The sequence below is a fragment of the Gymnoscopelus braueri genome (genome assembly GCF_963280865.1).
Source record: "Gymnoscopelus braueri genome assembly, chromosome: 1".
In the NCBI taxonomy this organism is placed as follows: domain Eukaryota; kingdom Metazoa; phylum Chordata; class Actinopteri; order Myctophiformes; family Myctophidae; genus Gymnoscopelus; species Gymnoscopelus braueri.
The window spans coordinates 31771014-31798294 of record NC_137603.1 but is presented as its reverse complement, the minus strand read 5'-3'; the positions used below and the strand labels follow the sequence as shown (position 1 = coordinate 31798294).

The window sequence follows — 27281 nt, the reverse complement described above, 5'->3', positions numbered from 1 at the left end:
ATTTACCACCCACCAAGTTTGAAGAGGGGTCTCCCCTACAGTCATTCATTATACGCAGCTGTTTTGTATACCTTCATCACGCTGAGGAAGGCTCGACACCGAAACAAGTTTGTGGTTTGCTCATGCCTATGTTTATTTAACAAAAAGTACCCGAAGGACGTTTCTGAGAGAGCTGACCCATTCTTTCACCTTAACGTTGTACTCTGTTGAGCCGTGCGCACGGCAAACAGTGAATCACACGTACTGTAGGTGTGATTTGAGGTTGCATTCTTTACAATTGTGAGTTGAGCTTGCATCCTATACACTTTTACATACTTCCGCAGTTAAAAAACGTGATAATTCTTTTTTTTTAAACGGTGCTGCTTGTTTGAAATGTTTCACATTTGAGTGAATGAAGAAGGAAAGGCCAAGGCTGCGTTTTTAGTATGCCTATACAGAAGCGATGGTACAGAGGCAGTGGGTGGGCTGATGTAAAACATTAACTCATTCAGTGCCAAACTTATTTCTGGCTTTATCACCCCTGTGCCAAGGCCAAAAATACAAGGCTGAACACAGAACTCTATAAATAATTTCCCAACATTGGTGACAGCTCTCATTTCAACATCACTGAAGCCTTAAGAAATATGCCTACAGAGCTATCCTCCCCACAGAGCTATCAGGCTTGAGAAAAAGAATCAAGACTGAGGAGTCTCTGACATATTTCAGGTTCAAATTATTATTTTGAATTCAAGAACAATGGCTTCTATTTCAGCATGCTAACTTTCCAGGAGGAGAAAGGCTGTAGTTTCTATTAGCTTGGAATCCCCATCGATGATGTCATTGGTAGGCAGGTTTCTAAACTCTCCATATAGCCCACTAATGAGAAGCGGAGTGATTAGACGGAAATGGCGCCATCTTCTAATGAGCATTAATGACGACCAATTATGCGAGGATAATTTAGAAAATGGGTGAGGTGCTTAAGAGTATAATCGACTTTGTTATCTGTGCTTAGCTTAGCTTAGCTTAACACATTCATTGCCAGGTATTAATCAATTAACGCATCCGCCACTGCCAGCGTTTTTACCATATTTTGAGTCTTTTTGACGATCCACAGAATTTTTGTTTCAACCCGGATGTAAACAAACGACGAGTCTCTCTTCTTTCCACTTTCCATTTTTATCGTGAAAATGTGTGCAAATCTTTGAATATATATATTTTTAATGCAAACATTTGTAACTCAAATCTTTGCTTCTCTGTTGTCCCAGGAAAACAAATATTTTACAAATGTTCGCTTCAAAATATATATATTCAAAGATTTGCACACATTTTCACAATAATATGAAATATATCAATTTATCAAATATATCAAATATATCAAATATATCAAATATATCAATATATATCAATATATATCAATATATATCAATATATCAAATATATCAATTTTTTTCGCAGATATACAAGCTAATAGCACTCGGTGCCACGCTATGAGCTTGTATATCTGCTATTTTTGAATAGCCAAAGAAATCCTAAAAATGACACAGATGCGATCCCGGTCTTAAAGGGTTAAGTTATAGCTTCAACTCACCGTCCTCCAGCATCTCCACGGTCACAGGCATGGAGGGCCGACTGGCACCCATGGGCGAGTAGGCCACCACGAAGAAGGTGTAGGCGGTGTGGGGGAGCAGGTCCTTCACGTGGTACTCTGTGGTGTCGTTGCTCATCGCAAACTGGTACTCCATGTTGTCTGAGCCTGACACCACAATGAAAAGGCATGCATTAAACCACTGTTTCTTTCCATGTCATGGACCAATTGACACATATTACATTACATTACAGTCATTTAGCAGACGCTTTTATCCAAAGCGACTTACAATAAGTGCATTCAACATAGGTAGGGAAGAGAACTACTAATCACCAGAAGTCTTACTGTAAGTGCATTCTCTTCTAAAACAAGCAACTAAGAGCATACCTAGCGCTAAGGCAAAAGTGCAATATACTGTATCAGCTACCTACTTTCTTAAACAGATGAGACAATGAGCAAGAGCTAAAACAAGAAAGTGTATCAAGTAAACAAGATCAAATAAAACAAGAGCTCGTACAAATAATATTAGTCCGCATATTATAGCCTGCGGACCCCCATTTGAAAAGATATGCCAGGGACACAGCAGATTTTTTTTTTTTTACGGCTATACTGTAGTAGTGATTCTTAACCATTTTAATGTCAAGGACCCCCAGTTTTGATATGCATTAGGCACATGGACCCCCATTTGATAAAATGTTGATCTCTCGGACTCCAATCTACACTGCAGTTATTCATATGTCATGCCCGCATTAATGCTCCTGTGCAAAAATGCACACACAAGCACACACAGGCACACACAGGCATACACCAGTGGTGTAAAGTAACTCAGTACATTTACTCAAGTACTGTACTTAAGTACAATTTTGAGGCATTTTTACTTCACTTGAGTATTTCCAATTTTCAGTACTTTTACTTCTAGGGACTCCACTTTCAGGTGCAAATATTATACTTTTACTCCACTACAATTATTTAAAAACTTCCGTTACTAGTTACTTAGTAGATTTGGATTATTATTACAAAACATACATTAAAGGGGTTCTAGGCAACTTCAGAGATCAAAAAAAGAAAAAAACTGTTGTCAAATAGTTAGTACCGTTGACTGACAACCCCTTCAGCCAATCAGCAGTTCGTTCCCCTTCAGCCAATCAGCAGCTCATTTTCCCCACCACCAGCCAATATGACGCAAGGGGACTTTTGAAGGGGCTATGCCGAAAATAGGTTGCTTTATTCGGATACATACGTGTCACTGCCCGCCCCTGCCGGTTCTCTGCATTTTGGCCATTCCATTCGGTTTCACTCGAACTCGCCACCTGATTGGCCAACCTTCGCTGGGTTAGCAACCTTCGCTGGGTTAGGGTTAGGTGTGCACACGGACGCGCACGGACGCGCACACACGCACATGCACTTCACTTCATTTACGTCCCGGATACCCGGATGTCAAAACATAAATAGTAGGGAAAATACGGATTTCAGAAAGAGGACTGTGTTTCAATGCAGGAAAACTCCCCAGCATCATTATATAGTGGCTGATAGAGGGGAAAAAATGCAAAATATATATATATATATAAATATTTTAAAAATTTAGGCTTCAAGTTACCTAGAATCCCTTTAACCACTTCAGCCCTATACATTTCGTCCATTTGTAAATAGCCGATCTACAAACTCACAATGCGACGCATTGTGAGCTTGTAGATCTGCTATTTTCAAAAGATTTTTAGACATTTTATACATTTGAAAACTTGTGAAATTGGACCTTCTGCATAATGAGTACTTTCTACTTTTGGTACTTTAAGTACATTTTGATGCCAATACTTTTGAACTTTTACTCAAGGAAATGTTTAATTATGGACTTTAACTTGTAACAGAGTATTTCTACATTGCGGTATTGATACTTTTACTTAAGTACAAAATTTGAGTACTTTTTCCACACACACACACACACACACACACACACACACACACACACACACACACACACACACACACACAGACCTGCAGCGCGCTGGTAGTGCACAGAGTAGCCTATGATCTGGTCTGCGTTGTACTCAGGCTTGTTCCAGATGAGCATGGCGGTGGTACTGGAGTGAGGAGTGGCAGAGAGGTGGAGAGGTGGGCTGGGCAGACCCTCCCTCACGATGACCGTCAGCTTGGCCGTGGCACAGGCCGTACCTATAGGGTTGTCACCATCAATCACAGTTTACTGGATGATTAATCCTCGTACAAAAAAAATGTGGTTAAGCGTAAATTTCTGTTTGCCTTTTATAAACTTTGTAAACTAAAATTTGCACTGTGCAGATATGATAAATAACTTAAATATACAAAGAAATGACTGACAATGATAATGAATGTACTACGGCCAAAATAGGCCATATTTTAATTCATTCAAAGAAAATAAATGAAAATAGCGGAAATTGCTAATGTACAACCTCACAATGTGTCATGATGCGACACGCTGTGAGCTTGTACATCTACTATTTCCGCTATTTTTTAAAATGCTTTTTTGAACATTGGAAACGATTGAGACAATTCTGATGATTATGCTAAAAGTGATTTTAGCTCAAATAATCCAGGCAATGATGTAATAGCTGTGACAGGCCTGTGTGTGTGTGTGTGTGTGTGTGTGTGTGTGTGTGTGTGTGTGTGTGTGTGTGTGTGTGTGTGTGTGTGTGTGTGTGTGTGTACACTGTATGCATGTATGTGCGTGCGTGCGTGCGTGCGTGCGTGCGTGCGTGCGTGCGTGCGTGCGTGCGTGCGTGCGTGCGTGCGTGCGTGCGTGCGTGCGTGCGTGCGTGCGTGCGTGCGTGCGTGCGTGCGTGCGTGCGTGCGTTACCCAGGCTGTTGTCCGCTATGCACTGGTAGTAGCCTGCGTCCTCCAGGGCCAGCTGGTTGATGAGCAGCACCCCGGGGCTCTGCATCTTCACCCGCCTGAAGGACCTGACGGGCTGGCCGTTCTTCAGCCAGCGCAGGGCCGGGGGAGGCTCCCCGGAGCTGTTGCACACAAACCTGGCCGTGTTCCCCCGGGAGAGGGACACCGTCTCCGGGGGCTGCAGGATCACTGGAGGGGCTACGGGGGCGGGGTGAAGGGACAAAGGAGAGAGCTCCTTTTATATAGAGTTTTACTGGTAACAGAGAATTGTTGTATACTTTATGTTGTGGTATTTCTACTGTTACTTAAGGGGTCCTTGGGGTGGGGGGTGGGTACCAGGGGGTCCCCAGCAAAATCAGTTAATATAGCATCACAATCATTTTAACAATTTTATCCATATTTTATACTTTGGTTATTCAAAAATAGTAAAACTTTGGGCAAATCTTTGAATATATATTCATTTTTAAAGCGACCATTTTTTACTCAAATCTTTGCTTCTGCCGGTCCTTGACACAAAATATTTTTGATATGGTGGTCCGCAGCCAAATACATATCATTTTCCAACCACAGACTAAATAATAATCGCAGTACTTCTTTCACCATGTACAACTCATTGCCGGGCCTGAATTTGCCATTTATCACCAGAACAAGTTCAAAGGTCTTTATTAAGTAGACGTTTCATTAAAGGTTCTTGCCGAGATGCCTTTGATAGTGGCTTATTACCCTAAAACCCCTAGACACTGTACCAGGCTATGTTCTCTCTCACTTTTCTGTCCACTTAAAAACTTCTTTCAGAAGGTCATTAGGTGTACCAGGAGCACCGCGTGACATTAACCCTTTAAGACCTGAGGCGATTCTTTAAAAAAATCTAAATCCTAACAGTTTTTGGAAAAAAATCTAAACATTTTTTTTTCACGTTTTTTCAAAAATAGCAGATCTACAAGCTCATAGCGCGGCACTCGGTGCCGCGCTATGAGCTTGTATATCTGCTATTTTTGAATAGCCAAAGACATCTAAAGTGACACAGATGCGTTCCAGGTATTAATGGGTTAAAGACTTAATCAGCTGAAAAATTAATTACAAACTAATTTCCACAAAAACTAAATCCAAACGTTCGGCAGCTAAACAGAAATTTGAAAGGTAGCCAATTATTTCTATCCCAATTGGGTCGTTATGCCAATTAACCCTCCCTCACACACATGTCTGTGTTTCCACTGCTGCTGTACGGTCCGTACTGATCACCTGCCAGTGAGGAGCCCCCACCGGGAGGATGTAGTGCCTCCGTCCTACTCCTCTCACTCCACTCATCTACAAGCAAGCTACAAGCTCACAACGCATCGCATCGCCCAGGGGTCCCCAGCAAAAGTATCACAATATTTTAACCACTTTATCCATTTATACGTTGGCTACTAAAAAAAACAGCAGATCTACAAGCTCACAGCGCGTCACTTCGTGCCGAGCTGCAAGCTTGTACATCTGCTATTTTGAATATTTTTTGAAAAATATCGAAAATGTTTATCGAAAAACATTTTCAGATGAGGGTCCACGGCCAAATACATATCAATGTGGGGGTCCTTGGCACAAAACTGTTTGAGAACTACTGGTGTAAGGGTCCGTTTGGACCGCTGGTGGTCCCTGGACCAGACATTGAGAACCGCTGCCATAGGAGACGCTAGCGGACCTCCCCATATAGATAGTTGGGTGGACCACGGTGGATTGGAGCCACTAGACTCCGTTGGAGGCATTAAATGTGCAGATATTTATTTTAAGTGTTAAATAGCTCTATATTCTCATCTCTCAAGCACTCTAGTAAACAGAACATATATTTTCAGGTGGGGTTAAGATTTTCCAATTTTATCCAATCAGGAGAGAGAACTCACACAGGAAGTGAGGACACAAAGAAGCGAGCAGACAAATAGGACCGCTTTACAGTTTAAGCAGATACAGGGGTGCTGTCTGCTGATTGGCTGAAATTGGCAACCTACCTGAAAATGTATTTTCTGTATATTAAAGAGCTAGAGAGATGAGAAGACCCTTGTCACCGAATAAACACTCTATAGCAATGACTTTAACTTTTTAACAAAAAAAAAACTAAACAACAACAACTTTTAAAACAAACTATCACTCACACTACCTTCAATAAGCTTCATCAAGGCTTTGATAGGGACTACTAGATGATTACAATTTCAGTAAGAGATTATAATTATGCACGGAATGTACACGCTACCTTATGTCTCATTATACAGTAACTACAACGAGGTGTACTGTACTCCCAGTAGTCATGAAAGCATAAACAGACTGATGAGCCTGATGGTAGCTTTTTTCACAAACACAAATGCACTGTATAGATCAAGACACAGAGGGTTTTTACTACAGCTCCATCTGATTATAATCCTTTATTTTTTTGTTGTTTGTTGTTTTTATTTTTAGTACTACTTTATGAAAAACTCAGAAGATGCAATTTCTTTGCTAAATAACACACTATGTTCAACTCACTGTCATGCCTGGACTTTTGAGTTTGTAATTTAATAAAGAAGGCTCACTTTTTCTCTCCGTACAACATTTCACTAACAACGTTTTGATACCTTCCGAATAAGATCCGAAGGGATCAAAACGTTGTCAATAAATTTTTTGTGCGGAGCGAAAAAGCTGTGAGCTGTGAGCCTTCCTTTTCAAATTGTTTCCCTGTGTTCTAGTTTGGTTCAACAACATCGTTGGGGGATGTGCATGAAACTGATTACAAACCGTCTCTGTCGGGTGGAAACCTCCTACAGAACTGTTACTTTTCAGGATTCAAATTCAAAAGAATCAGATCTACAAGCTCAAAGCGCGGTGCTTCGCGCCGCGTTTCCAGCCGTGTTTCGAGACGTGTTTCGAGCTTGTAGATCTGCTACTTTTGATGCTTTTGTGTGACCCTGTAGTATAAACAATTTACGGAAAAACACAAAAAGTCAGAGAATGAAGATAAGAGGTTTCTGCCCGACAGCGACGAAAAGGACGTTGTAATTCATCACTACTGTTGTTTGAGTGCACATCTTACCAGGGACGCGCAGCTCCGCAGCAGCGATGACAAACTCTCTGGTCTTGGGTTTGTTGGCGCGGCACACGTAGACGCCGGCGTGGTGACGCCTCGTGTCCCGGATCACCAGGTTGGTCTCCAGGACCACCACATCAGTGGAGATGGGCTTCCCGTCTGATCACAGAGCAAAAGATGGAACACATCACAAAGGAGAAGCTGTGTTAGATCACTTTATTTCAAGATTAAAAAATAAATACATTCTAACCAATCTAAATTACAAGCTTACAACGCGTGGCATCATGATGCGTTGTGAGTTGAATATCAGCTATTTTCAAATTGCCGATGTATATAGGGTTAAAGTGGTTAAACTGATTTTGATGGGGACTCCCTGGAAACCCCTCATGGACTCCTGGGGGTCCCTGGGCCTCACTTTGAACACCACCGTCTTAGATATGAGAATAGTGAGCAGCCCCCATACAATCAGAGATTACTGTGGTTCTACAACCTTTTCATGTTAAAGACCCCATATGTATTTGGCTGCAGTCGACCATTTGAGAATACTTTGTGTCAGTGACACCCATAATAGATTTCTCAAGATTTGTGTAGATCTGTCAACATTTAAATAGTCGATCCAAAAGCTCACAACGCGCTGCGGTGCAACGCATTGTGAGCTTGTAGATTGGATATTTTCGAATAGCTGAATAGGGCTTAAGTGTTTAAGCTGTTCCTCATTTTGCTGGGGACCCCCTGGAACCCCCTCAAGGACTCCTGGGGGTCCCCAGACCCCACTTTGAGAACCCCTGGCCTGAGAAACAGAACAAAGAGACATAAGCAGCTCTGCAGCGGCAGGTGTCATGGGCCTGTAGTGACACCATCTGACCAGCAGGTGGATCTGTAACATTTCAGCATAGGAGTTCAGTGGATTGTTTTTGGCAGTCGGTGCCTCCATTGTAAGACTTATAATAACAACGGAGGAAACTGCCAATTCTCACTACTACGACCACATTGTTTGTGTTTGCGTGTGCGTGTGTGTGTGTGTGTGTGTGTGTAAAAACAGGGGCTAGGTAATTTGTGGTGCCTGCTGTCTCCAGTAGCTTGACAGTGCCCAGAGACAAAGCCAAGTCAACTGCACCTGCATGGGGGCCACACCACACACACACACCACACACACACACACACACACACACACACACACACACACACACACACACACACACACACACACACACACACACACACACACACACACACACACACACACACACACACACACACACACACACACACACACACACGAGGTGAGGATTGAAGTAGTAGTAACCTTTTCTGTGTTAACGTCAAACCGAAACAAGTGAGAAATTAATGTATGCTGGATTAGATTTAGCAATGGTCGCATTTCATCTGACATAACATTAGCTTAATTTGTTTACTTCTACGCACTACTGAATTGTCATTTCTATTTGATTAAAAGAGGAAGCAAGTTTGGCCCACGTGGGCCTAGATTGAATTTATATTCTCACTAGTCTAGAATTGGCAAAGACAAATGAATCTGTAGGCTTGCTGCAGTATAAATATGCAAAAGGTTTAGAACTTGCCAATTTGATTTTGTTGTTGTGAACAGGGAACGGCTCAATACTATACTGTTGATGGGAAAGGTGGTTCAGGGGTAAAGTACCTGTCCACCGCAGTCTAGGGGCTCGAATCCACTGCGGTGCATCAGGTTTGAACAGTGATGGAAGAAGTACTCACATTTTCTACTTAAGTAAAAGTATCAATACCCTATTGTATTTTTGTTATTTAAATTTTTATCCCACAATTTTGTAACCCTATTTTTTCGCTAAGTGCCAATGCCTAAGCCTGTAATCCTGGGCGCTACTCTCCCTCTGCCAGCCTGTGGGAGAGCCCCGAACTGAGCTCATGCTTCCTTCAACGCATGAGGAGTTAGCAGTCCGCTGCTTATCACCTGACAGGGGGGAGTTTCCCCAGTAGGGTGTAGACCAGGATTACTGCATGTTTTTTGTGAGGGTACTACCTACCCTAGGGGACACGGGGAGAACATGCAAACTCCCCACAGAAAGGCCCTTTCACGGCCCTTTACACGCCCCCAGCGTCCCCGGCGGGAATCGAACCCATGAACTTCTAGCTGTGAGGTGACAGCGCTACCGTCTGCGCCACCGTGCCCCCCTAGTAAAAGTATCAATACCCTATTGTAGAAATAGTTTGTTACAAGTACAAGTTCGGTATTAAAATTTTACTTGAGTAAAAGCACAAAAGTACTCATCGTGCAGAATGTTCCATTTCACTGTTGTTCAAGTTTTCAAATGTATAACAATCCTTTGAAAATAGCCGATCTCACAAAGCGACGTGTTGTTGTGAGCTTGTAGATCATCTAAATTCAAATTGCCAAAGTATAGGTCTGAAATGGTTTTGTCATGACAAACCAAATCTACAAAGTAACTAGTACCTTAAGTTTTCAAATAATTATAGTGGAGTAAAAGTACAATATTTGCCTTTGAGATGTAGTGGAGTAGAAGTAAAATTATATTAAAAAAGTACCCCAGTGAAGTAAAAATACCTCAAAATTGTACTTAAGTACAGTACTTGAGTAAATGTACTTACTTTCCACCACTGGTCTTGAATGAGAGTCAGTGGTGGAAGAAGGGACAGCTCCAAGGGAAAAAAAAAGTTGGGAACCACTATTTTACACCCATAGTGCATCGCTGCAGCCGTATCACATTCTCACACACGCAACACTTTGCCATAGCCTTTATTTACAGGCACTGGAGGTGTTTCTTCTCATCTATCGCGAATCGCCACCACGAGGCCGATTTGGTGTGCACAAGACTGTGAGAAAGAGAGAGTCAGACAGACAGAGAGGAAGAGAGAAGAAGAGGTGGAGGAGGGAAAGAGTAGTATGCTAGCCAGCCATACCTTGCCTGCTCCAGGACACGAAAGGCTTGGGTTGACCTTGTGCCATGCATTCCATCACAGCCGGACGGCCCAGGACTACAGTGGCGTTCTGAGGCGGTGCCACAATCACTACTTTGTTCAGGGCTTGTGTGGTAGAACCTGCAGATGGAAAAAGCACTTGGATCAGTTAAGTTGGCAGTGGCCAACATATTAAACAGGCTTGTGGTGACCAAAAAGGTTGCTCATTGAACCACTTTCAACCTGGCTTCTCTATGTTGGGCCATTATACGTCATTACACTGTATCTCATTATAGTCGAAGAATAAGAAAAAGACATCGAAAACAGAAGGTCCACGGTTTCGCATCCCGGCCCCAGCCATGTGTCGAAGGGTCCTTGAGCAAGACACTTAACCAACTGTCTCACCAACCAACTTAATCCAGTCTCAATGTTGGTAAACAAATAATTGGTCAATACTCTCCAACAAGTTACATTTTACCAAGTCAAAAAGGACACAAATACATTTACATTGGAACATTCCGGACATCATACAGCAGTGTGCTCAAACTTTTTCATGTCAAGGACCCCCAAAATGATATGCAATTTGCTGCGGACCACCATCTGAAAATATGTTGTGCCAGGGACCCCCAGAATAGAACATTTGTGTTAAAAAGTGCTACATTACAACTACTTTTTGAGAATTGTTTTAAAAAGTGTTTAAAAAAACAAGACCTAGACCAGGGGTCTTCAACAGGGGGTCCGGGACCCCTGGGGGGTCCTCAGATATACTGCAGGGGGCCGCCAAATCTTTGTGTGATGGGGACTTTATTTATTTTATACATTAACCACTTGCATGAACCCTCGCATCCATATTCTGGGGGGAACATTAGCCAAAAATAGAAGCTCACAACGCGATGAAGAGGTTTGTACAGAGCAGACCAACAACCGAGCCAACGGTCAAGTTTACAAAGTATTGAGGGTTTAAGTGGTTAAATGTCTGAAAACCCACATTTAACATGAATCCAATATGTAGTGGGGGGGAGGGGGGGTCCCTGCTTCATCTCTCTCTCTCAGCTAAGGGGTCCTTGGCCTGAAAAATGTAGAAGACCCCTGACCTAGACAATGAGATCAATCAATGAGAGTGTGTCAGTCCTGTCATGCACGTGGCTAGAAGATGATAGACGTGTGGCCGTGGCGACTGACACCTAACAGTACACTTTAACCACTTAACCCTATTAGAGATGGCAATAGCGCTTTTATCCAGTGATGGAAGAAGTACTGCATTTTTTTTTTACTTAAGTAAAAGTATCAATACCACAATGTAGAAATACATTTCAAATAGCCAAAGTATATAGGGCTGAGGTGGTTAAAATCTACAAAGTAACTAGTAACTAAAGTTTTCAAATAATTGTACTGGAGTAAAAAGTACAATATTTTCCTCTGAGATGTAGTGGAGTAGAATAAAAGTATTGAAAATTGGAAATACTCCTGTATACCTCAAAATTGTACTTAAGTACAGTACTTGAGTAAATGTACAGTTACTTTACACCACTGCTTTTGTCCAAAGCACTTTACAATGTGCATTACACACACACGCGCGCGCACACGTACACACACACACACACACACACACACACACACACACACACACACACACACACACACACACACACACACACACACACACACACACACACACACACACACACACACACACACACACACACACACACACACACACACACACACACACACTCAGTTCAGTGTCTTGCTCAAGGACACTTTGGCGGTGACTGAAGTGGTGTAATTTTCTAGTGAATTGCCATTCATGCTCCTTCTGCGTACATTTGTAGTTACTATTTAGATAGGTCAATCTCTCTCCATCACAGGGTTAACCCATTCAGTCCAGGAGCACACACTGTGTAATTTTAGATTTTTTAGCTATAACCATTATTTTACACTTTGGGCTATTCACAAATCGTGAACAATTTTGTACAAATCTTTGAATATAAACGTTTTTTAAAGCGATTCTTTTTACTCAAATCTTTGCTTCTGGGGATTCTACAGATATGTCTTCTAACATTTTTTTTTGTTGCTACAGTATATCAGTGGTTCAGTGGTTTCATGTCAAGGACCCCCAAAATGATATGTATTTGGCCACGGACCCCCATCTCAAAATATTTTGTTCCAGGGAAAATGCTTGCTTTAAAAAAAAATTGCAGCAAGCAATATCAACAAGCTCATAGCGCGGCACTCGGTGCCACGCTATGAGCTTGTATATCTGCTATTTTTGAATAGCCCAAAGAAATCTAAAATGACACAGATGCGTCCCCGGATTGTATGGGTTAACTACGGACAAAGTTGTTTCCTCTCCTGCATGTAAACAGTGAGAAGATGCTGAAAGGCTGTGAAAGGATGTGCTACACGTTTGTTTGACCATGGGTACACAATTACAAAACATAAGCAGTGACTCGATTGACCTCTTTATTTGTAAAGTTGGTGTAAACAAGACTGTGAGAAACTGAGTCATGCAGGAAGAGAAGAAGAGGTGGAAAATCATTTTTTTTCTTCATATAGTTTCGAAACTATATTAGTATACGGTATGTCGTTGTCGGACAGAAACCTTGTACGGTATCTCCATATTTAATTTAAAATGTGTATTTTTCATGAATTAAATCCTTACTTGGTCATACAGTGTCACACAAAAGTAGCAAAAATAGCCAATCTACTAGCTGTGAGCTTGTAGATCTGCTATTTTTGAAAATGTTTAAAGCAAAAGGGGTTAAGCATGTCTGTGGGTTTTATAAATATTTGTATACATATTGATCATCTGTGATATCTCTTGACAAACCAACAAATATTCACATTCTCAGTTGCCTATTATTAAAGCATCTCACCCTTTCTATCTATCTCAGCGCAACAACGTGGACACACATCGGTATGTTACTAATTTGCTCACTGCCCAAAAATATCTGATCTCCAAGCAAAAAAACGGTCGCTGTGTGACGCGTTGGATGCTTGCAGATCAGATATGTTTGTGTGAGTGAAAGTGAAAGTAAACGGCAAGGCTGCGCTTGGAGAGAGAGGGAAAGAGAACGCACTTCATTTGTTTAACTTCTAAGCTACAGGAAAAGCAGCTGTAAAAACCTTTATTCTATTCCATTTCATTGGATTAATGAACGAAAAAGACACCTAGAGTGGAACATGAGTCTTTCAGATAGATAGATAGATACTAGATAGATAGATACTTTATTTGTCCTTGCGGAAATTCATTTTGTGCCAAGCAGTCCTCCGGTTACAAAAAAATCACAAACACATAACATAAATACAAAATACATAGACAGATCACACAATATATTGACAGTGCTACACAGCTCCTCTCTTACAGAGAGAAAACTAGAAAAGGCCACCAGTCATGATTCAAGAGGCATCACATTACATTTTATGCACAGAACTGAGATGGGGCCTGTTTGTTCAGGAGTCCTATACTTGTAGGGACAAATGATCTTGAAGCCCTAGCTTGCAACATTGGCACTGTGTACCGTCGTCCTGATGGTAAAAGGTGGTATTGACTGTATAACGGGTGCGTTCTATCCCTAGCAATAGCACTCCCCTTCCTAAGCACCCGGGTCTCATACATTGCTGCCATACTCTCATGTCATACCCCAGCTATCTTGCTGGATACATTGATGATTTTATGGAGTTTGTTCTTTGATAATGAGCCATACCAGGAAAGAAAACAGAAAGTCAGTGCACTCTCCACGAAGGATCGATGGAAGAGTACCATTACACTTTTTTCCACGTCATACGTGTCTCAGTCTGCGCATAAAATGCAGCCTCTGCTGACCTTTCTTATAGATGGCATCAGTGTTGGAATTCCATGTCAGCTTGGAATCAATCGTACCCAAATACTTGTATTCCTCAACAGTCACCACCCCATCCCCATCAATAACTATTTGCTGGTGTGCATCATGAGCACTAGTCCTAAAATCAAATATCCTTAGTTTTCTTAATATTCAACTGAAGGAAGTTACTCTTGCACCAACCAGCAAACTCATCCACTGTTCTTCGGTAGCTTATCTCATCATTCTCAATCAGACCAACAATAGCTGTGTCGTCGGCAAATTTAACAATACAGGTGTTATCTGAGTCACTCCTACAGTCGTTTGTGTACAGAGTGAACAATACCGGTGAGATCACGCTCCCTTGCGGAGCCCCCGTGTTGGTTGCAATAGGGAGAGATATTGCTTTATTCACCCTGACATGTTGTACCCGATCAGTCAGGAAGGACTTCACCCATCTGATGATATTGGTGTTAACACCCAGGTCATACAGTTTCCTCATCAAAATATGAGGTCTCATCGTGTTAAATGCAGAAGAAAAATCTACAAAAAGTACCCGAGCATATCGTGTCTTTTTAGGTTGATCTAGATGATAATAGATCTTATTAAGCATAAGAAGAAGAGCGTCATCAGTGCCCCTCCCCTTTCTATATGCAAACTGCAAGGGGTCCATTTCATGTTGATGCACATTACTAAGGAGGTCATTTAAAATAATGCGCTCCAAGCTTTTGATTATCAATGATGTCAAGGCAACTGGCCGACAGTCATTAAGGACTTTGGGATTGGACATTTTCGGCACTGGAACTATAAGTGAAGTTTTCCGCGCTTTTGGAATGTACTGCGTATCTACTGATAACTGGAACATGTGTCTCAGTACAGGGCTGAGCTGTTCCCTACACTCCTTAAAACTCATTCAGTGCCACTGGACGTCTAAAACGTCCGTTGTAATAAGCCCTGTGCCACTGGATGTTTTTTTTTTTTTAATGTTCAGAACCCAAGATATGATTTGAAAATGTTCTGCTCCATTCACTTCTTGTTTAACTTCTTACTGAAAAAGGCTGTATCTCGGCTCCTAAGCACTTTTTTTTACAATGAATTTGTAATGCCATTCAGTGCCATGGCTGTGGCACTGAATGGCACTTTTTTACAATGAATTTTGGCCAGTGGCACTGAATGAGTTAAGCACATAACCCCTTATCCCATCGGGACCCGGTGCTTTGCATGGGTTAATTCCTTTGAGGGTTCTACACACCTCCTCCTCTGTTATTAAAAGTGATTGACCACTGCCAAATTGGTCCTTTAACAAATCACGTTCAACAGAAAAATCTGAAGTATCAAATCTGCCATAAAAGGTATTTAATTCATTGGCAAAAGACAGATCGTCACTAGTGTTGATGACCTCTTTCTTTTCTTTTATTCCTACCATTGTAAACAACCCCTTCCGTGCTTGTCTTACATTTGTATCCCTCATTTGCCATTCAATCTTAAGTTTGTAGTTGTATTTACATTCAGTAGTTATCCGTTTTATATCTTTCTGGATAGCTTTCACTTGAATTAGGTCACCTTGTTCGAAAGCACGTTCCTTCCTATATAACGCATCTTTCATTTCCTTATTCATCCATGGTTTATCATTTGGAAACACTTTGATCCTATTGGATGGAATAACGCTATCTGTACAAAACTGTATATAGTGCGTTACAACAGAGTTAAGCTCATCAAGATCAGCACATGTGTCATTAAACATGTCCCATAAAGTACAATCAAAACACCCCTTAAGACAGTCAAGTGACTCCTCACTCCACTTTAGAATGTTTTTTACTTCGGATTTGCTTGATTTGAGTCTCTGTTTGTAATGTGGGATCAGATGGACAGCATTATGATCAGAACTCCCAAGCTTCATTTTTTGGTGGCTCTTATATGCGCCCTTCATGTTTCCAAAGCATAAATGAAAAGTTTTTTCCTGTCTTGTGGGGCAAGTGACATACTGATAGAAATTGGGCAGCGTCTGCTTAAAGGGATTGTAGGCGATTCAGAGATAAACAAAGAAAAAAACTCCAGCAGTTCGTTTCCCCGACCACCAGGGGGTGACGCAGGGAGGACTTCCATAGAGTTAAGGGGACTTCTAAACGGGCCATGCCGAATATAGGTTACTTTATTCGGATACAATTCGCGGAACTGCCCGCCCCTGCCGGTTCTCTGAATTTTTATTTTTAAATAGGCTCTTTCATGACAAATTGACCACATATATGAAGTTAAACAACTAAATTCTATCCAAACGCTATCTGAAAAGTAAATTATGTGCCTCAAAAACGAAGTTTGAAAGCGTTTTAAAACCGAAAGTAAAAAGTTCACACGGACGCGCACGGATGCGCACATGCGTGCGTTAATTTACGGCCTGAGACAAACATAAACAGTAGGGAAATACGGATTTCAGAAAGAGGACTGTGTTTCAATGCAGGAAAACACCCCAGCATCATTGGCTGATAGAGGGGAAAAAATGCAAAATATATATATATAGATATTTTTCAAATTTAGGCTTAATGTTGCCAACAATCCCTTTCAGCGAACATCCATTAAAATCTCCCAGTATAAACTTGGGCGAGTCAGGAGAAATATTCTCCTGCTTGGCTATTGTCTCATATATTACCCCCGCGGCTGCCTTCATATTCGCACGGGGATGAATATAGACAAGAGTGATAAATATCTGACCAAAATCTCTTGGCAGGTAAAACGGTCTAAGTGAGATAGAAAGGAGTTCGATGTCTTCTGAACAATAGGAGTCTCTCAGTGTGTAGTCTTTGCACCACCGCTCACTGACAAATATACACACCCCCCCGCCTGTTTCTTTCTCCGTTACTTCAAGGTCTCGGTCAAGTCTAATAGGCTCATTGAACCCTGGAATACGGATGGAATCATTGACAATCATATCCTTAAGCCACGTTTCAGTGAAACAAAGCAAGCAGCTTTCCCTGTACTCAGAGAAGTACCTCACCGCAGTTTGTAGATCGTCGTATCACTGCGGGAGAGAACGCACGTTTGCGAGGAGTATTGTCGGCAGTGGTGGCCTGGAGCCGCGGCTGCGAACTCTCCGCCGCACCCCGATCGCTCCTCACGCATTCCTCCGGTACATTAAGTGGAAAGTTGCCACGATCGCTGTATTCCCTCAGCTGACATAGCTGTTCATGGCCGTAACGGAGGACCAGGTGGCCCCCCGTGGTGGTGTGTTCAGCGGTGTTGAGTGTCAGCGTTCAAGGCAACAGCAGGTAGAATGCATAAGCAATATACAACACAATGGCCAGATTGTTGGCAGCTTCGGTTGTCCCAACTGTAAGCACTTAATGACCGTATGACTGGTGTCTATTTTGGGGAAGATGCCCCAGTGAACGTACAAAGACACAGATAACAAACAATAACAAACAATCCTGACGAGCAACAGGCACCCGTCGCCACAGAGCAGCGCCAGTTGTTGGAATGGATTGGATGGATTGATGCAGGGTGAGTAGGGGGGCTTTGGCTGTCTATCAGGCATGTGTGCGTAATGTGCACCCGCTGCCGCCCTACACTTCCTTTTTACTCTTAACTTAAGCGTTTGATGGAGGGATAATAAAATCATGATTGATACACCGAATTAACATGCACACTTTGGAGATTATATAGAACTTTTAATTATAACAATCGCTTGAGAATTAAAGTTAAAATGCCGGTGTCCTTACAACCAAACATTTATTTTTTTAGGTGAGTCTTGTTAAAGGTATATTTCATCCCCAAAATGACTTTTTTTCTATCGATTACACACCCCATGAAGCCTTGAATTCAAGACTCTTCAGCATATCTAATGCCTGGTGTGTTCATTATGTTAATGAATGGCACTATGTGGTATCGGCTATTTTGCCCCTTCACTGAAAGGGATAGTTCATCCAAAAAATTACTTATTTTATTACACACCCCATGAAGCCTTGAATTAATTTTTTTGTTTTGTTTTTGTCGCATTCCTAAGCCAATAATTTGATGACTGGCAGAGACTCTACTACCGAAGAGTAGTACAGAGACTCCACGGTTTTTGTATATTACATTTCTCTCTCTCTCTCTCTCTCTCTCTCTCTCTCTCTCTCTCTCTCTCTCTCTCTCTCTCTCTCTCTCTCTCTCTCTCTCTCTCTCTCTCTCTCTCTCTCTCTCTCTCTCTCTCTCTCTCTCTCTCTCTCTCTCTCTCTCTCTCTCTCTCTCTCAAAATGTTTTCTTAACCAATGAAGCCCTTATATTCTTTGACAAAATAGTAAGAAAAGAAAGAAAAGAAAAAAGCCAATCTACGAGCTCACAACGTGTAACAAGGCTCAGACGTTCTGAGCTTGTAGATCGGTTATTTTCTTATTTGTCTTTCTGTCCTTTGTACAATGACAGGCCACAGGGGACATGGTGAAGTGGTGGCACAGGAGGACGGTAGAGCAGCAGGATTGGATTTAACGACAGGCTGGCTCTGGTTTATCCACCTGCTTATCAAGAAGACTCAGCAGTGCTACACTGTCTCAGAACTTTATTGTCTGGATTATTCTAGCCTATTTCTTGAACACTGTAACAAACAACATTATTGTATTTGACAAGCTGGGGAAAAAAAGGAATGGAAGAAAGAAAGAAAAACATTATAATAAAAAAAAACATTTGCTGTCGTAAAGAAACCTCATATCTCCATGTTTTGTTTTATGTTTTTTTCCGCGTGGAAGGAACACGTTATGCCAACCAGTTCCTTTCCCCTCCATCAGGCGCCCCGGCTGACCAGGGGGATGCAGTATATTGACCAGGATTACTGCATGTTTTTTGTGAGGGTACCTACCCTAGGAGACACAGGGAGACCATGCAAACTCCACACAGAGAGGCCCTTTTGCCAACCCCACCTAGGGTATGGGCACTGATGACGCGGAGGAGAGGACACGCCCCCAGGACCTTCTAGCTATGAGGCGACAGCGCTACCGACTGCGCCACCGGGCCCGTAGTTACTTATTTTATACCTTGGCTATTCAAAAATAGCAGATATACAAGCTTGTAGATCTACTATATTTGAAACATCTTGAACATTTGTGCAAATCTTTGAATATACAAAGCGAACATTTTCAACTCAAATCTTTGCTTCTGGAGGTCCCTGTAACAACATATTTTTAGATGGGGGTCCACGGCCAAATGCATATAGTTTTGAGGGTCCTTGATATGAAAAAGTTTGAGCACCACTGATATAGCAACATACGTCATACGTTTTTCAGAAAACTGTTTTTAGAATCGGCCTCATAGGTCTTAATGGGTTAAAACAATAATTAGCACATAACAGTTTTGGACATATGAGGTTTCTCCACCATGACAGCGAGGTATTTCTAGACAGAGCAGCAGAGGCATGGCGGCTAGACCCAAACATATATATATATATATATATATATATATATATATATATATATATAGAGAGAGAGAGAGAGAGAGAAAATCTTCCTCTTTTTCTGAAATGAGAATTCTTCATAATGAGTACTTTTACTTTAAATATTTTCTGATGCCAATACGTTGTTCTTCCATCACAGGGGTGAGAAGAGGAGGCACTCATTTTCAAGCAGCATGTGCGTCAGTCCTTCCCTGGCGTATCTAAAGGTGTTGGAGCTGAGCTAATGCCGCGGCACAGCGCGCTCGGCGCGCGCCACACACACACACACACACACACACACACACACACACACACGCACACACGCACACACGCACACACGCACACAGGCTCAGCAGCGGCAGCGGCAGCAGACATTATGCTAATGATCCGGAGTATGCAGCCCCGGGATTCTGTAAACACATTATAAATTAATCATTGAGATTACATACGGTACTCGCTCGGTTATGCATGAGCCTTTAAGTGGGTCAGTCTGCCTTAGTGGAGAGGAGGACTATACGCCACGAGGCGTGTCTGTCAGTCTGTACGTCCACCTGTCCGTCCGTACCGTAGACATATAAAAGGTAGACGCCTCCTCCGGCTCTGAGGCGTCTGTATCTCGGGCGCGCACCGGCTTCCGCCCTCCCTCGGGAAGTTTCCACGTGCGTCACAGAAGGAGACGTTCGGTAGGCCTCCGATTGGCTTACCGAACGTCCCCTTCTGTGACGAACGCGGAAACTTCCCGAGGGAGGGCGGAAGCAATACAAGGTATTGCGATACAGGTCGCTCCAATGAACTGCAGAGGCCATTGAGGTGTCTAGGTTTCTATATCTATGGTCCGTACGGCGTTGTTTGGGTACGTGGGGTGTGACGCGTGAGGGAGGGACTGGCGAGAACGAAGGGAGCGAACCGGAGACGAGCGTGAGGAGAACCAGGAGGAGTAACGATTGGAGCCAATGCATGTGGGGAGAAAAAAGGGATGCCGTAATGTAAAGCAGTGGTTCTCAAAGTGAGGTCCGGGGACCCCCAGGGGGTCCTTGAGGGGGTTCCAGAGGGGTCCCCAGCTAAATGTGTTGATACAGCGTCAAAATCAGTTTGACCACTTTAACCCTATTGCATACAGTACTTCGGCTAAATAAATGTAAAAAGCCGCTGATTTACAGTTATATCTTAAACACAATTCACACTTCAATTATGGCGGTCAATACCTGGCACTAAAAACTTTTCAAATCTGCGCGGTCAAAGACATATACATTTGGGGGGTCCTTGACATGAATAATAACTCTGAGAAACCGCTGATGCAAAAGGATGCGTGGAGAGAGAGAGAGAGAGAGAGAGAGAGAGAGAGAGAGAGAGAGAGAGAGAGAGAGAGAGGGGGGCAGGCGGACGGACGGATGGATGAGAGCTGTGTGAGAGGAATGGAGGAGAAATGATTGAAGCAAAAAAATGTGTGAGGGAAAAGGGGGGGCGGTAATGTAAAGGATGAAGGCGTGGAGAGAGAGGGAGGGAGGGAGGGAGGGGAAGAGAGAGAGAGGGAGGGAGGGAGAGGGACTTTGAGGTGAACATATTTTCCCAGTGCTGTGAGCATGAACCTGATGCCCCCTTCAGCATCATTCTGTCAGTTAGCGTGGAACGGGGGGGGGGGGGGGGATTGAAGGCATTCTATTCATAGAGCACTATAGAACTGAGAGACAAGTGAATTGATGGCATTGGATCTGACATCTGTTTAACCAATTGAAGCCCTAGTTTTCCCCAAAAAGGGGCGAAAACAGCCGATCGACAAGCTCACAGCGCATGGCACCGCGGCGCGCTGTGAGCTTGTCGATCGACTGAGAGAAGTTAATTGATGCCATTGGATCTGACGTTGTGTTTGATGTGTTGGTTCATGAAAGGGCTTGGAGAGGTTTCTTTTGCTCTTGGCAGTAGGTCTCTTTATAAGTCCACTCTATCACATATGGCCCTACTTTTCTTCTTTTCTTTACTATTTAAAACAAACATTCAAAGGACTATTTGAAACATCTATCAAGTACTTTTCTTTCTTTCTTTCTTTTCTGTGAAAAACAAAAACTGAATCGAAACTTTCAGTACTGTGTGTGTGTGTGTGTGTGTGTGTGTGTGTGTGTGTGTGTGTGTGTGTGTGTGTGTGTGTGTGTGTGTGTGTGTGTGTGTGCGGGCCTCAAGTTAGAAAAACAGGAACATAATTATGGTTGAAGCGATTGTGGGAAAAGACCACAATTAAATAGGTGACTTTTATGTTATGGACTGGGTGTCTGCATGGCTGTGCACGTGTGTGTGTGTGTGTGTGTGTGTGTGTGTGTGTGTGTGTGTGTGTGTGTGTGTGTGTGTGTGTGTGTGTGTGTGTGTGTGTGTGTGTGTGTGTGTGTGTGTGTGTGTGTGTGTGTGTGTGTGTGTGTGTGTGTGCGCGCGCGCGTGATTAGATAGCCAGGGGATACACAAACAATCCTTCATCTGTGTTTTCTTGCTTGTCCACAGAGTAAAGGCATTTTGGCCCCGTCTGGCTTTGTGTCCAGGCAACACACTCCACACAACCCTGAGGCCTCTCTCTCTCTCCCTCTCTCTGGGTTGCTCTCTGTCACTGTCTCCTGCTCGGTTTGTCTGGGACTCGCACTCTCTCTCTCTCTCTCTTTCCCTTGCTCTATTCCCTCCTATTCAATTTTAATCAAAAATGCTTTTTCTTTGGCATGAAAGTTTCATGAACAATGCTTTCAAAGCATCTAAGTACAATGGAAAATGATGAGTAACAAAGAACAATAGATCAAAAGCAGTGTGGGTGTGTGGGTGTGAGTGCGTGCGTGCGTGTGTGCGTGCGTGCGTGTGTTTTGTAAGAGACACAGCGGATTTATACTGTACCACGGCCATTGAAAGTGTATTGGTCACTCCAGACACTAAAGTGTAGAAACTAGAGGTGGAAGAAGTACTTCTATTTGTTGTTTTTTTACTTAAATACAAGTAGCAATACCACAATGTAGACCAGAGATGCAAACAGCACTCCCTCAGCCAGCTCCACGGAAGGACTCTGTGTGAGTGAAATCTAGGGGTGCAACTGTTCAGTTAGCCATGGCGAGTGATCAAGTGTGTTCTCTCTCTCCTCTCCAAGTTTGTTGTCAGTATAATAAATAACAGTAACGTTACGCTGATGCTCATGTCTCTCTAGTAGTCTGTCTGTGTTGTTAACCAAGCTGGGCAGTGCATGCATGCTATGTTCTGTGACTTTGCGCCGGACAAAAGTGAGAGTGAATAGTATTTAGTAGGGTCGATAAACCGCGTTGCTCGTCGGTCGGTCTATGTCTGTCTGTCTGTGACTGCAAAAATGAAGGGAGAGAGAGAGAGAGAGAGAGAGAGAGAGAGAGAGAGAGAGAGAGAAAGAGAGAGAGAGAGAGAGAGAGAGAGCTGTTTCTACGTGCCCCTCCCCTCCTGTTTTTTTTGTTGTTGTCAGAATCGTTCATAGATAATACTAGCGTTCTTCTATTTCTGCATTCTTGATGATTAAATGCATAATTGATGTGGAAATAGTAGCCCTTATGCTGTTATTTGACCTAGCGTTCTGGGGCTACTTTATGGTTAACAATGACGCTGTAGTATGATCAAGTAGTGCGTTAATTTACGAAAAAACACAAAAAAGTTAAAATATGGAGATAAGAGGTTTCTGCCCGCCAGCAACGATAGTTTGAGTATTGTGGATCAAAGAGGGAATGGCCTGGACACACACATACACATTCAATGACATTTTGTGTGCACTCATGTTCAGTATTTGATTTGACACATTGAGGACACATATCTTAGCTTTTCAGCAGAGCCCTGTTCTCAAAATTCAGACGGCACAGGACTAAAATGCAATTACAGTAGGAAAGCAGATGGCCCTGAACTCGTTTGTACAGCTTCTACCAAGTGGTGCGCTGATGGAATGTCAATGGGGTTTTTGCTGATTTTTAACCACTTAAACACTCTAGACTCAGTAAACTGGCTTTGAGTTGGCTTTGTACTTGGAATGTTTTTCTTTTCTTTTTTCCCTTCTTTTTTTCAGTCTACACCAATTCCACGAACGAGAACTCAGCGAACCATGCTGTGTAACGTATTTAATAGGTTTCATTTATTTTCTGTATTTTTATTTTGAAAGAAAAAAACTCCCGCACTCTAAGGCCTTAGATAACCTGGTTTTGTTTTATTCACATTTCTTGCATTTAAAGACAGCGTGCAGGAGTGTTTTTCTTTCAGTACGTTGGGGCCCTCGCCTGGTCTTCTCCTACGCACCTGTTGCCTTTAGTTGTGCAAAATACTTTTTATGTATTTTCCTTTTGAAATGTAACTGGAGGATAAGCTATATAATAAGTTCTGGATGTGTTTCCATACACTATGGCTCTGTTTCAGATAAGGTTCTCAGAACCTATCATTTGGGGCTCTGCATGTGATCGGTGGTACTAACCCTGAGTTCTGAGAACACACAAACTCAGAACCTGTATACTTTCAATACATTTGTAGCTTAAAGTCAAATCGATACAAAGCTTTCGCACACCCGGATTAAAAGTCTAAGGTGCGTAAGTGAAACCGTGAACATCAACAATTAAAGATAACCCGCACACTGCCACTTGCAAGGGCCACGTAGGCTGATTTATTAAAGCAACGTTTCGGTCACACACAACCTTCCTCAGGCAGGTCATGTGTGACCGGAACGCTAAGACCTGAGTCTGATTCCACAAATGCCTTCTAAATCAGTAGTTCTCAGGACCCACAAAATGTTATATAGCCTAATATATTTGGCCACGGAACCCCCAACCCCCCCACTTGAAAATGTTTTGTGCCAGGGACCCCCAAAAGAGAGGATTTGTGTAAAAAATATATATATATATATTCAAGATTTTTCAAACATATAAAAAAATAGCAGATGTATGAGCTTGTAGATCTGCTATTTTTGAGAACTACTGTTCTAAACTACAGTTCTAAATCCTAAGAGCTATCTGAAAAACCAATTATGTTGCTATATATATATACATATATATATATATGTATATATCTATATATATTCAAGAGTCCAATGAGGATCCGGATTCATACAGTCTGATGCCTGCCTGCTTGGACCACAATCACAACAACTGACACAACATGATAGATGTCTCCAAATTCACACGAACCCGCCTTACAGTATGTAACGCTTGTCTGTTTCACTGAGGTATGAATCCCTCAAGTTAGAAACAATATTTGAGCATATTTTGTTTTTATGCATTCTAACCCACAAGTGACAATGGATAAATGTGCGTATCCAGTAAAAACTGTTGACATACAGAGAATTAAGGCATAATATGGATATTGTCTCTGTTGGGTGGAAACCTCATATGTCCAAAACAGTTGCTTTTCACGATTAAAATGCAAAAGCATCAAAAGTAGCAGATCCACAAGCTCGAAACGCGTCGCGTTTCGAGCTTGTGGATCTGCTACTTTTGATGCTTTCGTGTGACGTTGTAGTATGATCAAGTAGGGCGTTAATTTATGAAAAATCTGTTTGAATATTATGGAGATAAGAGGTTTCTGCCCTACAGCAACGATATACTAGTAGGTTTATCCTTTATAAAAAATACTTGGACTGATTGGACAGCTACTAATTATGATCACACATACTGCCAGGATTTGCTTGGCTCATCATCAGAACATCCCTTGTTTGAAAAAGGGAGCAGACATATGGAGAGTCCAGTGTACTCATACTCATACTCATACTCTAGTCCAGAGCGTTAGCGAGTTCTCTCTGACATTCTGCCAGGAACTGTGTATTTCTCATAGACTGTAAAGTGCAATGTCTAAACCAGTAGTTCTCAAAGTTCTTTGTGTCAAGGACCCCCAAATTGATATGTATTTGGCCACGGTATAACACTTTCTAGATACTTCCCCCCTCTATTGATGCTCTATTAACAAATTTAGCTGGGGACCCCACTTTGAGACAAAATGGTCTAAACTGCCACGTAGCATTTTCTTTTGACCAGATCGGTAGGTGGCGCAGTTGAGTGAATACAAATTTCTCCGTCTGGTTATTTTCTGTCCTAAAAGTGGATTTTACACAAAAGGTGGGGTTCTGACCACACAGAGAATAGGCTTTCAACACCATTAAAACGCCTTTGTTTCGGTAAGCAGCTAAATTATAGTCTTAATTTTTTACTATAGTTTATACATCGTACTTTACAGTCTATGGGAAACCAGAGCTACTCATAGGCCACTCATAGTCCTACTCATGCTCACAGGGTCTGCGAAATACAGCAGACTGAAAGCGGAACTTTAGCAGATATCCACCTGGTCCACCAAGCAGTCAGTTTATTTGGCGATTATGAACTAGGGCTTTAAACTGACATTGTTTACATTGAGACTAACTTGGATAAATAAAGGTGAAAGTGTGGTGCATCAGAGTTGAGTTCCTTTGAGTTTCCTTTTCTCTGCGATAAAATATACAGTGTCTGTAGTAAACACATACTGTATTATATCTAAGACTACACATCCCTGCTATGTGTTTCTGTACTGTCAGACAGACATGAGACCGGGTGTAGCAAATTAAGAACCACGAGGCGTATCTACTAAGGAGTGCAATAAATCTTTACTGTGCGCTAAAAGTTTAGGAGCACAGCTGGCCCCACTTAGCCCACTGATTTACTATGACCTCCCATTCAAATCTCATCAAACGCAATTTACCAATTAGAATAACGGCGGCATTAATATGGATCCATATGTCAGTGGCTTGGACCACACACAGCCATGGACGTGGGAAGAGAAACATTTTGATTTTCTAAATGAGGAAATAAACACAAATAAATTAAAAGGGGGGGGACTATATGAATGGACACAATTAGACTTATCTAGCTGCCCATTCTAGGTCATCATTTATTTCCTCAAGTAACAACAATATGACTTGTAGCCTAGGCATTGGTTCTCAAACCTTTTCATGTCAAGGACCCCCAGATTGATATTTAGCCACAGACCCCCATCTGAAAATGGTTTGTGCCAGGGGCCCCTAGAAGAGAAGATTTATGTAAAAACAAAACAAATCAAAAATAGCAGATGTACAAGCTTGCAGTGTGGCAAAAAGAGCAAACTTGTAGATCTGCTACTTTTGAATAGCCAACACATAAAATGATTGTGATGCTATGTTAACACATTTTGCTGGGGACCCCCTGGAACCCCCCCCAAGGACCCCTGGGGGTCCCTGGACCCCACTTTGAGAAACAATGGCCTAGGGTTACAAGAATGTCGTTAATCCATACCATATCAAATGGTACTGTTCGGCCTGTGATGATTGTTACATAATCGTCTAATTGCAATTATTTGAGATAAAGGCTATTATTTTCCATAATAATCATGATAATCATTTCCATGTAAAAAATAAAAAGCTTGTAGATCAGCTATTTCCAGTATTTTTTTAAATATTTGAAAGTATAAGATTATTAAAAATATCAGTAATTTCTTTAAGAAAGTTATTTGTCATATCTAACCCGTGCATTTTTTTTTATTAGGAAGCCTAAATGGGAAAAGGTTCCAATGCCAAAAACACAATTAAATTGTTAATGACAATTATTTGTGTGACAATTAATTGTCAGCTTAAACGTGTAATTGTGACAGCCCTAGGTACTGTATGTAATGGCCTGTGTGATTTGATGGTGCCTCTGGGAACCTGATGCATGTTGAGATAGGTT

General features: G+C 42.1%; 1 protein-coding gene across 1 annotated transcript in view; it reads right to left on the bottom strand.

Annotated features, from left to right (window-relative positions):
• Positions 1-27281, bottom strand: part of igdcc4 (immunoglobulin superfamily, DCC subclass, member 4) — a gene marked incomplete at its 3' end in the record, with an annotated part of 159834 nt that overhangs the window by 36316 nt on the left and 96237 nt on the right. The window contains 5 exon segments of the mRNA XM_080432814.1: positions 1568-1732; positions 3557-3733; positions 4395-4628; positions 7471-7623; positions 10381-10518. Coding sequence (XP_080288940.1) covers positions 1568-1732; positions 3557-3733; positions 4395-4628; positions 7471-7623; positions 10381-10518 — 867 coding nt within the window.